The sequence below is a fragment of the Eumetopias jubatus genome, unplaced genomic scaffold (assembly GCF_037043125.1).
Source record: "Eumetopias jubatus isolate StellerSeaLion01/CBP00866 unplaced genomic scaffold, mEumJub1_p1.0 scaffold_7, whole genome shotgun sequence".
Classification (NCBI taxonomy): Eukaryota; Metazoa; Chordata; class Mammalia; order Carnivora; family Otariidae; genus Eumetopias; species Eumetopias jubatus.
This window is the reverse complement of record NW_028274813.1, coordinates 135109813-135126470: the sequence shown is the minus strand read 5'-3', so window position 1 is coordinate 135126470 and position 16658 is coordinate 135109813. Positions and strand designations below refer to the sequence as shown.

Below are 16658 nucleotides of genomic sequence, written 5' to 3'. Positions count from 1 at the left end.
ATCTCTTTTGCCTCCTCCTCTATCTGAGTAGGGCACCACTTCTGCCAAAGCCCAGGGCCTGAAACTCAGTCCCTGCTTGTCCAGCCCCAATTCCTTCACATGCTTGACATCTGCCAGTCTTTATGGTAAGGGCTCATCTCAGGGGAACAAGGCTGAGACTCATGAAAGATCTCTAGTCTTAAAGAAGGGCTCAGTTGCATTCTTTGGTTAATTCCCAATTAGACAGAAAATTAAAATAGCAAGAGTGCTCCACTCTTGAATATCCTTGTTAATTTTTAGACCTGGAATGTTCATCTCTGTAATGCTTTTAAAATCAACAAAATAAATGCCACATCATCCCCACATTTACTGTCATGAGATTATCAAAGTAGCCAAAATTGATACTTAGTTTGCTCATTAAATCTGTAATGCTTTCTCCCATGAGTCCACTACAAGTAAAGACATTTTCTACTTGGCAGAATTTTCTCCTACCAAGAGAAAATTCTGAGTAAATACCCTAGAAATCCATCTGCTGGTCCAGCAGTGGACAGACCCCCATTGAAAGAAAGGAACAGGGGACTCCCATTCAATCCAACTTCTGTCTCGCTACAAACTCGGGGGGCAGTGGGCACTGAGACCTCTCCAGAAGACTTGACCTCACAGCAGAATTCCTGCTTCTTTCTGGCAACGGCCTAGGTTCCAAGCAAAGTAAATCTTGCAGAGAAATGAAACTTACTTGTTCTCAGACCTAATTTTTCTCTTGATTGACTAGATTCGAAAGACACACTGTGCAGGTGTCTCCTTTCTAAAACAGGTCACATGGAGTATACTTGAATCATTTCTTGAGACCCAGCATGCTCAGGGTGAATTTCAGATGCTCTCAAAACTCTTCGAGATGTGCCTGAGGTGCAGATGAGCCCTTCTGTGCCTTTTGACCACTCTTCTTTTCATAGTGCTCCCGTCCTGTTAATGTCTCAATGTCCACCTCCACTTCCTGTGTCCCTCCTGGTCAGCCACGCATGAGCGAGAGAGGTCCATAACCATGATCCTCAAAGCTGTCCCCGAATTCAAATGATAACCATTTATTGAGCATGGACTAGGTGTTAGGCATGCCCTCAGTTGTTTATATGCATGAACCCATTTACTCCTGACAACAACCCTATAAAGAAGGCACTAGTGTTATGTTCCCCCTTTCCAGATGAGGGCTTTGAGGTCTAACCCTTACACAGCTAGAACTAGGCAGCAAAGTCAGAGCCCGAACCCGGGCAATCTCCCGAGTGCAGCCTCAGGAACAGCCACCCTCTCTGCACAGGCTGACCCAATTCCTGTTCCTCTGTGACTTCCGGAATGCTGTATTCATACAGGCCTCTTTGGAAGCACCTGGCACTCCATATCACAGTATGAGAAAAATGAATTCAAGGGGTGATTCTTTGGAAAAGGTATTAAAATAGAGAAAATACTAGCTGGTCTAATCAAGAAAATAGCAAGGACACACAAATACAAAATTGGAGGTGATAAAGGGGAAATAAGCCAATGCAGAGGAAATGCAGAGAAGCAGAAGATTATGTTTTATCTTTTTGCTCGTATGTATTTGCACTACATGATACACATGAGATTTCCAAAAGGAAATGTCCAGTTGGCCACTGTATACAGCCACGCTCATTCATTTATGTGTTACCATTCATTTATGGAAGCTTTTGTGCCTCAACAGCAGAGTTGAATAGCTGAGACAGAGCCCATGTGCTCCCCAAAGCCTAAAATATTTACCATCTGGTCCTTCACAGAAGAACTTTGCTGACCCCTATGCCGGAGCCCTGTGATTTCTCCAGTTTCAGACTCGTTCCTAGTTAATTTCTCGGTTCAGAATTACCGAACCAAGTAGTTGATGTAGATTCAGACTTCACATGTGTGCCTGCCCCATATATGGTGTCCCCGTTTTAGATGCTATTTTTCTAGCCAGGATGGCCTCTGGTGGGACAACTGTGAGGCCTCACCTCACACCAATACAGTTGCTTTTATCTCCATTGTAGGGATTCCTGACTGTGTTAGTTTTCTTCTGCTGCATAACCAATGATGGTTGCTTAAACCCATTTATTAACTTGGTTCTGTAGGTCAGAAGTCTAGTCTTGTAAGGCTGGCTTAAATCGAGCTCAGGCTGAAATCAAGCTGTCAGCCTAAAAGCAAGCCATCGGCCAGCTACATTCTCCTCTGGAGCATGGGGTCCTTTTCCCAACTCATTCCTATTATTAGCACAATTCACTTCCTTTCGGTTGTAGGACTGAAATCCCCATTTGCTTGCTGGCTATTGGCCAGGGACCTCTCTCGTCATCTATGGACCACTCTTGGGTCCTTACACCATGGTTCCTTCCATCTCACCAATGGAGAACCTCCTTGTCAAATCCCTCTTGTGCTTTGAATCTCTCTGGCTGCCTTTTTTGTTACCGAGTGGAGAAAACTCGGCTTTTAAAGGGCTCGGGTGAGTTGGTTAAGCCCAAGGGATAATCTCGCTTTCTTAAAGTCAACCATGTCATATCACAAAACCTCATCACAGGAGTAATATCTCATCATATCGGCAAGTTCCACCTATCATCACAGGGGAGGGATTAGACAAAGGTGAAGGGCATATGGCGCCATCCTAGAATGCTGCCTACCACACTGGCTTGTTGTACGGAGCTCTATTCCATCTTCTTACCACACCCAGTCCTCAGGCCTCATCTCTAGTCCTCATCCTTATGGAATATACCTGTTTTCTAATACCCTCATGGAACATTCGGCTCCCACTCACTGCTCTGGCTTCTAGTTCCTTCTTCATTTTCTATACCTGAGGTTTTCCTTTTCTTGCTTTCGAGGTTGGCATACATTTAAAAATATGTTCATTATATTATGACCACTATGTTTATGTGTTTGGAATGGTTGGGTTCCTTCCTTCAGTGGCATGTCAGCCATATTTTCCCAAATTTTAATGTTGTAAAACTAGGTTCTAAGATAACAGAGTCCATTAAAGTAAGTGGATCCTTGAAGCCATACCCTCAGTGGGCAGCAACCCAAGTTAAAGGAAGAATTAATGGTTAATCAACCAGAAAACGTTACCAGTGTGTTCAGGTCTGGGGAATATTTTACGTTTGCATTAGCTTTGCTTACTGTATTGCTGGGAGAGCTAAAATGTATGAAAGCCATATCCCTCTGAGACCTAAATCTTTTCTGAAAAACAGGCACATTAACTAGGTCCTCTTGTCTAAATACTATCTTCAAATAGTTCACCACCGCTAAAAGCATTTTTATCCTGTTTCCATTTCAACTCTTCAAATGTTGTTTTGATGCTTTTCTTCAGATGTGGCCGAGCAGTATTTTCAAGAGAGCATGGCTAATCTTAAGGATGCTGAAGGGACGGGAAAAGCCAGATTTCTTTCAATTCAAGATGATTATTGCCGTTTTCTACAAGTCACTGGACAAAAAGAGGTAAGTGAGTTTGGCCCAGAGTTGACTGTTTACATGAATTAATATCCGAAGTGCTACTCCTTCGCTTTGCAAGCATCCATTAAGCCTAAGGCATGTACCAGGCTCGCATAGGAATAGGGATAAATAAACCCAGGTGGCCTCTCTTAGGCAGCTCCCAGATACTCAGTCTTGGGAAACAAAAACTATTTATAAGAATGTAGATGCCGTAGCCCCCGACTCCCCACAAGGGATCCTAAAGGGCTAGAAACCTTGAAAACCCAGTGGGCAAACCCTGCTTCTCACAGCCTGTGGTTCTGGCTAGGATAGAGGAAGGCAGTTAATGGGACTGATTCCTCTCTCCTTATTTTGGGTTATGGAAGGAATTTACATATCTAATGAGAGCTACACAGCACAGAAGTTACAGCTTACAGTCCATTGAACCAGACAAGCATGCGTTTCTTATGGCTTGTAAAAATGGAACAAGACCCAGAGTTTATATTCACTGGCAATTAAATAAACCTTTGGGGACTTATTCCATGCAAAGCCTAACAGTTACCAGAAAGCCAGTTGATGTGGCTTGATTTATATAGATTTTTTGTTCAACTTTAACCTATCAAGGCAAATCCTTGAGATGAAAAGCTTGTATTTCCTCTGCTATTCTGTAGACCTCCCCCACGGCTCTGCCCTAGCCCTTAACCCCTCACCCTTCTCTCAATTGATATGAGCTTAAGGAACGTGAGTTTTTAATCTAGATGCACCCATGTTCGTCAGGCCAAAGTAGGACTGCGGTAACCATAACAAATGGAGTTCCCATATTTTTTTGGATCACCCAACTAAGTAGAAAGGGGCCTTCCAGGGGCCTCAGCTTCTAGAATATCTGGAGAAGTTCTGTGGAGAGCGCTCAGGTCAGAAGTCTGGAGGGGAAGAAGGGGAGTCTGCCCACATCATGCCTACACCTTCCAGCTCAGCAGTCACTTTTACCTCTAGAATGTACTGGCTATCATGTCCACCTCTGCCAGTCATCACCTCCTGCCTGGACCACTCGAACAGACTCTGGTCCCCCAGCTGCCTTTTCCACTCTTGCCTTTTTCTTGTCCATTCTGAATAAGGAAGCAATGGCGATCTTTTCAGAACGCAGATCTGGTCAGTGAACCCCCATTTTCAAATTACTCCAATGGCTTCTCAGTGCCCTTAAAATAAATCAGAATCCTGTATGTCTCACAATACCTTCAATGCAATCTGGATTCTGCTGACATTTCCGGTCTTATTTTCCCCCTTCCCTCAATCTGTTCTGGCCACATTGACCTTTTCTAATCCTCACTTCCAGGAAGTACCAACTTTCGTTTCCTGCTCTTGGAAGGCTCTTCCTCACTGATCACCTGGCTAATACAGATCCATCTTTGAGGACCCATCAGCTTGACTAATTCCTTTCCCCAGTCTTCATTTGATTCTTCCCATTATTGTATAGAATCATTTTTGACATAATAATAGGATAAGGGGCGCTTGGGTGGCACAGTGGCTTGAGCGTCCAACTCTTGGTTCGGGTCAGGTCATGATCTTGGGATCGTGAGTTCGAGCCCCATGTTGGGCTCTGCGCTGGGCGCAGAGTCACCCTGGGACTCTCTCTCCCTCTCCTTCTGCCCCTCCCACACATGCACTCGCTCTCTCTCTCTCTCTCTCTCTCTCTCAGATAATTTAAAAAAATATGATAAGCACAGTATAGGAATAACGTAACAACATAATAAGAATAGTAAGTTATGTGTGGATGTGTACCCTCTCTCCCCTGACTGGACCGAATTCCGTGAGAGCAGGGACCCTCTTGCTCCTGGTGGGGAGCCATGAGCAGGTGGGTGGGTGGATTCTTGGCTGTGGGTCGCCTGACTGCTCCAGCTACCACAGGGCATCTACCCTCTCCCCCGTTTTTGTCTGGCTTCCTGCCCTGGTATCTGTCACCGATGCCACACTTCACCGCCCTTGCCCTAGTCACCCAAATCAGTGGTATTGAACTAGAGATGTACCTTGCTCCCCTCGACCTCCCTTGGAGATTTTAGCAAACTGGCTCTTTCCGTTCTGTCCCTGCCAGCCCTTCTAGTGCCCTGGCAAGAACAGAAAAAGCTGCATCTTCCTCAGGTGGACGCAGCTTGTGCCAGAGCACATTGCTTGGAGAGTGGCACACAGGCTGGATTTCAGCTGTCCTCGCTCTCCTGTCCTTGTGCATGACACAACTCAACCAACCGGACGTGGCAGCCTTGCACGGTGCTCACCCTGGCTGCAGCCCTCTCCCTATGGGTTCTCGCAGGTGGCCAACAAGGCTGGGTCCGAGGACAGTCCCAGGCATGAGCACGGCCCTGTGCTCAGACCACCCCAGATGCGGTCATTGCCCCTGCATGGGCTAGAGCCCTGTGCTAGCGTGAAGGTGATCTTTGGGAAGGACAATGACTTTTAAGGTAAAATGTAAGTGAAGGTCACTCTGCCACAGATTAAGACACTTGTGTGGGGCTTCTCTTCTAGTTTTCTGCTCCAGAACCTTCTCCAGCTTCTTATTCCCCATAAGAAAATCCAAACTCCCGAGCCTGGCATGAAGGCCGTCCACCAACCACCAGCCCTGCCTGCAACTCCTGCCTCATCTCCCCCTGCTCCCCTTCCTACTCTGTGCTGCAGTCAGATGAGCCCGCTGGCTGGCCCTGCCCTTCTCCCACCTCACCCCTGGGCTCCCAGTTTCCCATGCGCCCTCTCCTCAGCCCACCCGGGTCCTATTTTTCCTTCATTCCTGTCCGTTACGCTGTTCTACCTCTCACAGACTGACGCCATCTGTTTCCACCCATGTGACATCTCTTCCATTGCCATCTCCACCTGCCGTTCAAGTTCATGCACATCTCTCTCTAGTTTCCCCCACCAGGCTAGAAATGGCATCGAAAGCCTCATTTAGCAAAAAGAGTCTGGCTCTTCTTTCCATCATTGGCTCCTCAAAACCTGACAACCAGTTTCCATGGACAAGTTGCCAAGCCCAGCACCTGCACCTTGCCAAATCCTTGCTCACAGATGCCGGGGGTGGGCTTCAGCATCAGGCAGGTTCCCCACACACCAAGGTGGGTCACACACTTCACAATTTACAGTTGCTGTGCTCCTAGGGTGTTTCATCTTTCCACGAAGAAATTGTTTCTGCCTTATCAATGCCTTCGCTGTTCCACACCCCACACCCCACCCCAAGCACTTAACTCATATTATTGCCCATAAACTGAGTAAAGCTTTGTCAGCTCCTTCTGCCCATGGAGCGCTTATCAGGATGCCTTCAGGGCTGTTTGGTGGGGGAAGCCCTTTAACGGGTTCCAGCCTTATTTGGCTCTCAAATTCAGCGTTTGTATTCCATTGCCATAATCATGCTTTCATGAAAGTACAAGGCCATGGAAGAATTTCAGAAGAAATGTGGGGAATGGACAGGCAGGACTTTCCCTCTGTACGTCTTGGGGTCTGACTGAAGAGATTAATGTCAGAAGATCCTGGTTTCTGACCAACTCATGTTTTTTATTCCACATTGGTGTAAATAAATCTGATAAACCACACAAAATGTCAAATATATTTAATTTTTTTTTGCCATGTTAGAATGTTTGCTTTTGGTTTCCTAAACTATTTCTTATGAGAAATAGAAACCCCCGGAATATATTCTGGATGTTTTGTAAGTACATAAATTGCCAGGAAACTCTAATTTTCACTTACATAAGAACGTCACTGTGCACAGAGGGAAAAAGAGCCTGCAACTGAAAAGGATTAAAATTACAGGCCAGATTCAGATCCTAGGTCAAACACAGGGGAACTGTCTGATCCTGAGCGAAATTCCGACTGCTCTGTGCCTCAGTTTCCTCCTCTGGACAGTGAGGATTAACATTGTACTTATCTAAAGGAGACAGAATTAAATGAGCTCAGGCAGGTAAACTGTTCAGCGCAGTTCTTGGCACCTAAAGGATGCGATACATGTTAGCTTCTGTCTTAACTACTCAGCTAAAATGAATTCCTGTAATACCTGAGGTGGCTTTGTTCTACAGGTGTCCTTCATGCATTCTGTCTCCATGGTTAACACCTCCCTGCCCTCGTATATGCTATTTCCCGTGTCCTGTTTAAAGAGAAAAGTAGGCTCAGCTCATGAGACACTACCCAAACCCAATCCCTGAAAAGTGAAAATACACATCAGTTACATCATTTTCTTTTTTGAGAGAGAGAGGGAAGGTGCATGTGCGCATGTTGGGGAAGGGGCAGAGGGAGAGAACATCCAAGAGAAATCCAAGACGGACGCTTAACTGACTGAGCCACCCAGCCTTAAGGGGCGTTGATCTTTATCAGCCTTTGAACTTTCCAACCAAACTTTGATCTTTGTTCCTTTCACAGAGAGCAACCTCAATCCTGAGAGAGTCCCTGGAAGCTAAAGTGGCCATGTTTGGTGATCTCAGTCCCGAGGTGGCGGAGACCTACCGGCTGTTGGGTGGGGCTGACCTGGCACAGGGGAACCACAGTGGGGCCCACAAGAAACTGAAGAAGGTAAAGCAGGAGCCAGTACTAACGTGGAGAAAACTCTCCCCACAGGGCACTTTTTCTCCCTCCACCATGCTGTTTTTAAATGAAACTTTATCAGTGGCTAATTTAAGTAAGATGACGTCACTTTTGCAGTCAAGCTAAGCCAACACTTTTTGGAAGAATGATATAGTCATCCTAATATGCACATATGTTGTTAAATGAATTATCAATGATTTTTTACCATGCAGATATTTTCAAGTTTTTGCCTAGGGCAATTTATCCATCTTTTATTTTATTGTACTCTTTTTTGTACAGTTTATGGAGGAATTCTTGAATCCTTGTGTGTGTTCTTCTGGTGTTTATATGTTTGTTTCTTTTTAAAATCTGGGGTTTGTTTGTGTGGAAGGTGTGAGGTAAGGATCTAATGTTATCTTTTTTTCCAATGGCTACCTAGTTGCCCAGCACCATTTTATTAAAGAGCCCATCTGTGCTCCAGTGATCTGAGAGAACACTTTCATCATGTACTACACTTCTATATATACTTGAGTGGATTTCTGGATTTCTGTTCTCTTCCATTTGTCTTTTTGTTTATTCAAATTCCAGTGCCTCATTGTCTTAATTATAGAGATTTCATAGCATGATTTAATAGCTGGTAGGACTCGACTCCCCTCATGGTTTTTTATCTCCCTAGAGTATCAGGTTTTCTAGACATTTTTGCATATTTATTTTTCCACATGAATTTTAGTATCAACTTGTCTAGCTCCATAAGAAGTTTGGTGGTATTTTTTGGAGGATCGTGTTATTTATAAACTTCTGGAAGACTGACACCTTTATGATGTACAGTCATTCTACCCAAGAACAAGGGATGTCTTTGTATTTGTTCATGTCTACTTATGTATCATTCAGGCACATTTTAAAGTGTTCCCTATATAAGTTCTGCACATTTCTTATTAGGCGGATTTCTAAGCATTTCCTCTTCCTTAATGCTGTTATAAATGGAGTTTTATCTAGTATTATACCTTTTGACTGTATATGTGTGTATGTGTGTGCAAACTGTTGGTTTCTCTCTGTTATTTTTTGTTTTGCTAGCTTAATTCTTTTCTTCTTTGAGTTAATTTGAGCATTAGTTCTTTCAGGTTTTTCAGTGTACTATTACATCATTTGCAAATAATTTTACTTTCTGTTTTCCAGTTCTTATGACTCTAATTGATTTCTCTTGTCTAATTGCATTGACTGTTACCTCTAGTACAGTAATAAGTAAGGGTAGAGATAATAGGCATCCTTTTCTTGTTTTGATCCTAGTGGAAATGCCTCTAGTGATTCTTCATATAGTAAATGCTGGCTTTGGACCAAGGTTTATATATTTTATCATGATAAGGAAACATCCATCAATTTCTATTTTCATGAGTGTTTTTTATTAGAAATAAATGCTGGATTTTATTAAAGAGTTTTTCAGCATCAATGGAAATAATCATATGATTATTGTTAGATTACTTAATATGGTATATTTTATTATAATATTGAACCAACCTTGCATTCCTGAAATAAATCCCCTTAGTCATATTGAACTATTTTCTCAATACAATGTTGATTCTGTTTGCTAACATTTATTTTAGGATTTTTTTGCACCAGTATTGGTAAGTGATATTTGTTTAAGTAACAATGTTATATTTGCTTCATAAAAATAATTTGGACGTTTACCTTTATTTTCTATGCCTGAAGGAATTTATACAGCACTAAAACTATCTAGCCTTTGAAAGTTTGTACCCCCGTGAAACTCTTTAGGTCTGGTGTTAATTTGAATGGTGGGAAATTTCTTGACGCTCTTCTCTATTTCTCTATAAAAAATTGCCTCTGTTGAAGCTTTCTATCTCCGATGAGGTCATTTTAGTAAACTGTATTTATCTATTTCACTATCATTTTCAGATTGATTTGCATGGGGATTTGCAAAGTAATCTCATGAATTTTTAAAATTTCCACTTTTTTCATAGTTATCTTCCCATTGTAATTTCTTCATTTTGTATTTGTATTTCCTCACTTTTTTCATTGACTCAGTTAGCGGTTTGTCTATTTTGTCAATTTTTCAAACTCCATAGGTCAATAGCCTTCCTATTCTGTTTTACTAATTTCTGATTTTATCTTTATTATTTCTTTTCTCATGACTTATTTTGTTTTACTTTGTTGGAGTTTTTCCTTTTTGATTTGGGAATTGAATTCATTTGTTTTCATTTTTACTGAGACAGTGTTTTAGGCTGTGACTTTTCCTTTTCTTATTGCTTTAGATGCATCTCATAAATATTGTCATGTTGTGTTTTCATTACATGAATTAGTTTTAAAATGGGGAAAACCTGGGAACCTCTAAGTAACATAACTGACCAAACCAAAAGAAATTAACTTTAGTTCTGAGTGGGCTGCCCTGTGCGTTGAGCCTTCTTCCCTTACGATTTTTCTGAATCTGTGGCAGAAGGCATCAGGTTTGGTGACGTGTGGTGCCTAGTTTTTAACAAGATGATACATATACCTGTTATCACACGGTCAACGGCAGTTATCGGTCACCTTCTGTACGCCAGTAGCTGTGGTCTGCAGACTTGGGGAAACAATGATCAAGACAGATATGCTTCTTGTCTCCATAAGACTTTCCAGCCTAACCCGGAAGATATGTTAAACTAATCATTTCAAATAATTTAAACATTATACATGTGCCAAAGATATGATTGAGGGAAGATGGAGGAGGGAAGCTGAGGTGGCAGTTGCCCTGGGTTTCTCCATCCTCCACTTCTTTCTTTTTTTTTTTAATTTTTTATTGTTATGTTAATCACCATACATTACATCATTGGTTTTTAATGTAGTGTTCCATGATTCATTGTTTGTGCATAACACCCAGTGCTCCACACAGAACGTGCCCTCTTTAATACCCATCACCAGGCTAACCCATCCCCCCACCCCCCTCCCCTCTAGAACCCTCAGGTTGTTTTTCAGAGTCCATCGTCTCTCATGGTTCGTCTCCCCCTCCGATTTACTCCCCTTCATTCTTCCCCTCCTGCTATCTTCTTCTTCTTCTTTTTTTTTCTTAACATATGTTGCATTATTTGTTTCAGAGGTACAGATCTGTGATTCAACAGTCTTGCACAATTCACAGCACTCACCATAGCACATACCCTCCCCAGTGTCTATCACCCAGCCACCCCATCCCTCCCACCCCCCACCACTCCAGCAACCCTCAGTTTGTTTCCTCAGATTAAGAATTCCTCATATCAGTGAGGTCATATGATACATGTCTTTCTCTGATTGACTTATTTCACTCAGCATAACACCCTCCAGTTCCATCAACGTCGTTGCAAATGGCAAGATCTCATTCCTTTTGATGGCTGCATAATATTCCATTGTGTATATATACCACATCTTCTTTATCCATTCATCTGTCGATGGACATCTTGGCTCTTTCCACAGTTTGGCTATTGTGGACATTGCTGCTATAAACATCGGGGTGCACGTACCCCTTCGGATCCCTACATTTGTATCTTTGGGGTAAATACCCAGTAGTGCAATTGCTGGATCGTATGGTAGCTCTATTTTCAACTGTTTGAGGAACCTCCATACTGCTTTCTTCCATCCTCCACTTATGAGCTCATACTTATTGACTGATTGTTATATCCCTGGCACTGTGTTGAACGATTTACATATATTAACTTATTTAAACCCTTTAGCAACCTGAAGAGTCGGATACCTCTACTGTTTTTTACAAAGAGGAAAACTGAGGCTAAAAGGCTAAGTGTCTCAGCATTGATTGCAAGGTCAGGAGTTGTTGGAGTGGGGCTTTGGCACCAAGGAGTACGGGCTATGCGATCTATCCTGCACTTCACCCAGTTCACATCTCGGGCTTCTCAGTAAGATTTTGTTTGAACGAGGGCTTCCTATCCTTAAAAAACATCTGAGAACCAGTGACACAGTGGGGAGAATGCCAAGATCAGGATAAAAAGGAGTCTTTGGATTACCGCTGACAGAAAACAGTCAAACTAGCTCAGGTATAAAGAGGTATCCATTGTCCTGTGGTCTCCAGGGAAGGGCCAATAGGCAGATGATTAGCAGAGCAGGATGCAGCTGAGCCTGAGGAGAATGTTCCAAGGCTGTCTCTGCCTGGACTCCTGCCTGCTTCTCCCTCCACATCCTCCTCCTCCTGTGTCATGGTAGTCACTCCCTTCAAGATGGAGGTCATGGCTGCCCGCCCTCCAGAGTTTTACTTCCTACTCTTGTGCCATTTCTCAGTCATAGCTTGAAAGATCTTAGGGAAAGGGCTATAGATCTGGCCTGAATCAAGTGCTCACCCTGGATCAGTTAGCCGGGGGTGTGGCAGGATGTAAGAACATGGTGCCCTCAAGGCAGCTGGGTGGCCCAGCGTGGAGATGGTGCGGTAAACACGGTCCCATAGTCAGAAGACCTGGGACAGGGTCCCTAGAGCCCCTTCCTGGTTTTGAAGCCTGTGCAATGAGCCCAGTAGGCATCCAGTACCTTCCTCCCTGAGAATATTCCAGGCCAGTGAGGGAGTTGCAGATTGTAAACCCCCAACTGTGGTATTGTGTGCTGAGTTCTCCCGGTCCACATTGGGCTCTATGGGAGGGAAGGGGCTTAGGGAAGGTGTCCATAGATAAGTAGTCCTGAAAAAGAGTGTAGCCTAGCAGAGATAGGAATTTCCAGGTTGGAAAAGGGGCGGGAGAAGAGGTTCAGGGGCGAGAGAGTGAAGCCTCTTTAAGAAGCAAAAACTAGTGGGCGCCTGGGTGGCTCAGTTGGTTAAGCGACTGCCTTCGGCTCAGGTCATGATCCTGGGGTCCTGGGATCAAGTCCCACATTAGGCTCCTGGCTCAGGGGAGAGCCTGTTTCTCCCTCTGACCCTCTCCCCTCTCATGCTATTTCTCTCTCGCTCGTTCTCTAATAAATAAATAAAATCTTTAAAAAAAAAAAAAAAAGACGCAAAAACCAGTTAGGGCTGACCGTCTGTCGGGAAATCGTCTGGGAAAGACATGGGGCAGGTCTCTGCAGCCCTGTTTGTAGGTTAAGGGCCTGAGACTTGATCCTTTAAGCAGGGGTCCCAAACAATGACCAGTTCACTGCCTGTGTTTATTTCATTACAGTTAAGGATATAAGTCAAGTTAAGAATGGTTTTCACAGATAATCATAAAACCTGTCATCATTGTACAGGTGATCATAAATTGATTGGAGTATAGGGAACATAAACTGAGCCCCCACTGAGTGAAATCTTAGCTGCGCCAAAAAAGAAACCTATTCTTCTCCTAACACTAGATTACAAAAACACCTACTCGTAGTTTCATTGATAAAACAAACTCGAGGAAGTTTGCTCTTGCTCTTGTTACATATGTGCCTATACAGTAAGCCTCAATGTTTGTCTCTATATTTAGAGACAAAAGCCCACAGTATTTACCGTGTGGCCCTTTGCAGAAAAAGTTTTCTGAACATTGCTCTAAGCAGCTGGGTGCAGTGAAGGGAATTTTAAGCAGGGCACCACAGGTCTATATTTGTACTTTGGATTTAAAAAAAAAGAAACAGTGAGGACAGTGTGGAGAATGGACTGGAATGGGCCAAGAATCAAGGCAAGAGGCTTGAGAAAGATGAGAAACCTCTGTGAAATGGTGGTAACAGCAACACCCAGACTTTCTTGCCCCTACACTGTCCCAGGGGTAGAGTGAGGGGAGGGAAGTGAGTCTGCTTTATTGAGAGTCGCAGGATCCAGTGGGGCTCAGGGGGCCACAGAGCACCAGAAGAAGGAGAGGACAGAACTTTCCTGGCCGAGACACTGCCTGCCTTGGGAGCCTCCACTGTGATTCCTCTTCCGAGGGTTCAGCCTAGCCACTCAACTCTGGGCCGGGGAGGGACCCCAGGAATGGCGGAAGCTGGCAAATGTTAGCAGATGCCCAAGAAACTTGAGCAGGGGCCACGGGGACCTTCATGAGGGCCCCCCGCTGTCCCCGGTGGGGTGGGGCAGGTACCACGACCGATCACAGGCTCAGAGCCAGGCTGGCTGCAGCCCAGGGCAGCTCGTACGTCATTCCTAATCCTCACAGCCCAGCAGGTTAGACCTTAGTAGCCCTGTCTTACTGGCAAGGGGCCTGAGGCACCTGGAAACAAGTAAGTTGTATATGGGCAGGTTCCTCTTAAGTAAGGTTCACCAAGCATGGGATGTTAAAGCCCTGCATGAGGGTGACCTTCTGAATCCGACTCTGGGGCAGGGGTCCCTGGGCCCAAGGATCTGCATTTTAGCTTCTGGGGGAAGGTTGAGATCACTGCTCTGGGCCCCATGCCCACCCACGGGGCTTAAAATCAGCTCAGCCTCAAGAAACTGTCAAATTTCATCACTCCCAAAGACTGCCATGGAAGTTAGTGAAATTTTTTCCCTTTAGTTTGGCCTCATTAACCATCAGTCCCAAACACCATGGCTTTGACATTTTAAAGCTAACGGGCCATTTGCCAGAATGCGGGAAGAAAGGGTTGAAACTGGTATGTCCGTCAGTCGCGCGTGCTGTGGTCCACGTGCACGTGGTCCCCACTGACACTCCTCTGCGTGTGCCCATCTGAGGACAGGGCTGGCCACGCTGTGAACGCTGGGGCACGCACACAAGACTTAAAACCCGTCCTGCACGTCTGTGCTGCTGAGCCCGACTTTCTCAGTTGCCGTACTTAGCACCGGGCTCCGCGGAGCCGGCAGCAGCTTTCTAAAGTAAAGCTACAGGCGGAGTGTTTCTCTCCTTTTTATCACAACAACAGCTCTGTTCCCCAAGTTTTCAACTCTGGAACAGAAATCCAGTGAACACTGGCTTTTCCAGATGTGCCCTCATGTGCTGAATGGCCTGGGCATGGTCCTGTGGGCACAAAGAAAACAGGAAGGCACGAGAAACAAAGCAGACCATGGGATTAAATTACTGAGAGGAAAACCATATTATTGATCTGTTTTTCAAAGGCATCTGCCTGCAGGGTGCAATGGGAGAAATCTGTTGGCTCCAGATGGAAATTTCCATAGCAAAAGTTCCGTATGCTTTTGCAACATAGAGACCTGGTTTGATTCTAGGATGGGCGTCACTGCCAACATTTTCATCCAGGGGAAAGGCTGCAAAAAAGCGTTCCTAAAGACTGTTTCCCAGGGCAGTAGCCTCTCGGGACTCACCCTGGACCCAGTGACAGGGTGAAGTTGGGGTGGCCTCCCCCCTTCATCTGGCCTCCCTAGTGAGTACTTTCCTCTTCAGGGTCAGTCCACTGCCTGACTGCTTCACAGCTTCCAACATTAAACATTTCCATAAAAGAATAACATGATGTTACGTGAGTGACCGCTCTCCAAGAAATTCAAAACCCACTATGATGAATCATTTGAAGAAAGGCAGAGGAAAATGGTTTTTATTCATAGATTGTAGATGAGAAAGCCATCCCTGGAAGGGTCTCATGTGATCATGGATCAAGACCCAAGACCAGCCGTTCCTCCAGCCGGCCAAGCACCCAGAGCCTTCTGGTTGACAGCTGTCTTTTATACATAATTCACGCACTGTCATTCTGTCAGCCGACCACTGAGTTTTACTTTCCCTTTAGCCCGTGTGGTGTTTTCCTGGTTGCCCCGGATACCAGGAAATCCAGAGCAAGTTTGGAGTCCCCACACAGCCTCATGTTAGCCCACACTGTTTTCAGGTGTGGTCTTATTTACTGTCCTTGATCCTGATTTTCCTAATGGTCATTGACTAAACCCATTGCCGGGCTGCAGCAGGTCTCCTCCCATCCTTTTTGGAAAGAGAGGAAGGTCATGACATGAATTTCACATCAAAAAAATCCTGTTCTTAAAAAAAAAAAAAAAAAAATTCTGTTCTTGGGTTGAGAAGCACGCTTGAAGACGTTCCAGGTACTCCATCGGTTGGGTTGATACAGGATAATCGTGGGAGTGGATGGTTAAAGGGATCAAGGTCATCCAGTTTTGACCTTCTGTGGGGAAAAGGTGGAGCCTCCCTTGCCCGCTATAGGCTAGGTGGGAATGAGAAGTCCGGCCCTGCTGGCCATAGGAAGAGGCCCCATGAGGACAGCCCACGCACAGCACCCTTCCACCTTTGTTCTCCCTTAGAAAACACAGACGGCCCCACACAAGACTACGTTTGCTGTGGAAAGCTCCTCAACTATTAGAACTATTGTTCTTGTGGAGTGCTCAGTGCCTTCAAAGTTCCTAAACTGGTGTCAGAATCTGGAGGGCGCAGAACTGTGGGTCTGCACAGACCGTCCCGGCCCGAAACTGGCCGTTTGTCAGAGCCTCACTAGAGGCGGGACAGCTGTGAGTTTATGGGCACGTGACCAGCGACGGAGGAAAAGGCAAAATCTCCTGCATAAATTCAGCGTGACCTTAAACAAGTGGAAAGAGTGGTGGTGTGAGGGGCCAGCCTGCGTGGCTCAGTCGGTGAAGCGGCTGCCTTCGGCTCAGGTCATGATCTCAGGGTCCTGGGATCGAGCCCCACATCGGGCTCCCTGCTCAGCAAGGAGCCTGCCTCTCCCTCTGCCTGCCGCTCCCCCTGCTTGTGCTCGCTCACTCTCTCTCTGACAAATAAATAAATAAAATCTTAAAAAAAATAATAATTAAAAAAGGAACGGCTGGTGTGACCACACCGGCTCAGGAAGGACTCGGGCAACGCAGCTGAGCTCCACATCAGAAGGGAAACCGGCCATGAAAAGGCAGCCCAAAGGGCTTAGCTTGA

General features: G+C 45.0%; 1 protein-coding gene across 2 annotated transcripts in view; it reads left to right on the top strand.

The window, feature by feature from the left end:
- TTC23 (tetratricopeptide repeat domain 23) overlaps window positions 1-16658 on the top strand; it is a 74637-nt gene that overhangs the window by 50271 nt on the left and 7708 nt on the right. For both annotated transcript variants that reach the window (XM_028122843.2, XM_088024961.1), the window contains exons 7-8: window positions 3311-3438; window positions 7801-7950. In XM_028122843.2, the coding sequence (XP_027978644.1) occupies window positions 3311-3438; window positions 7801-7950 (278 nt within the window). The remainder of the gene's footprint in view (window positions 1-3310; window positions 3439-7800; window positions 7951-16658) is intronic.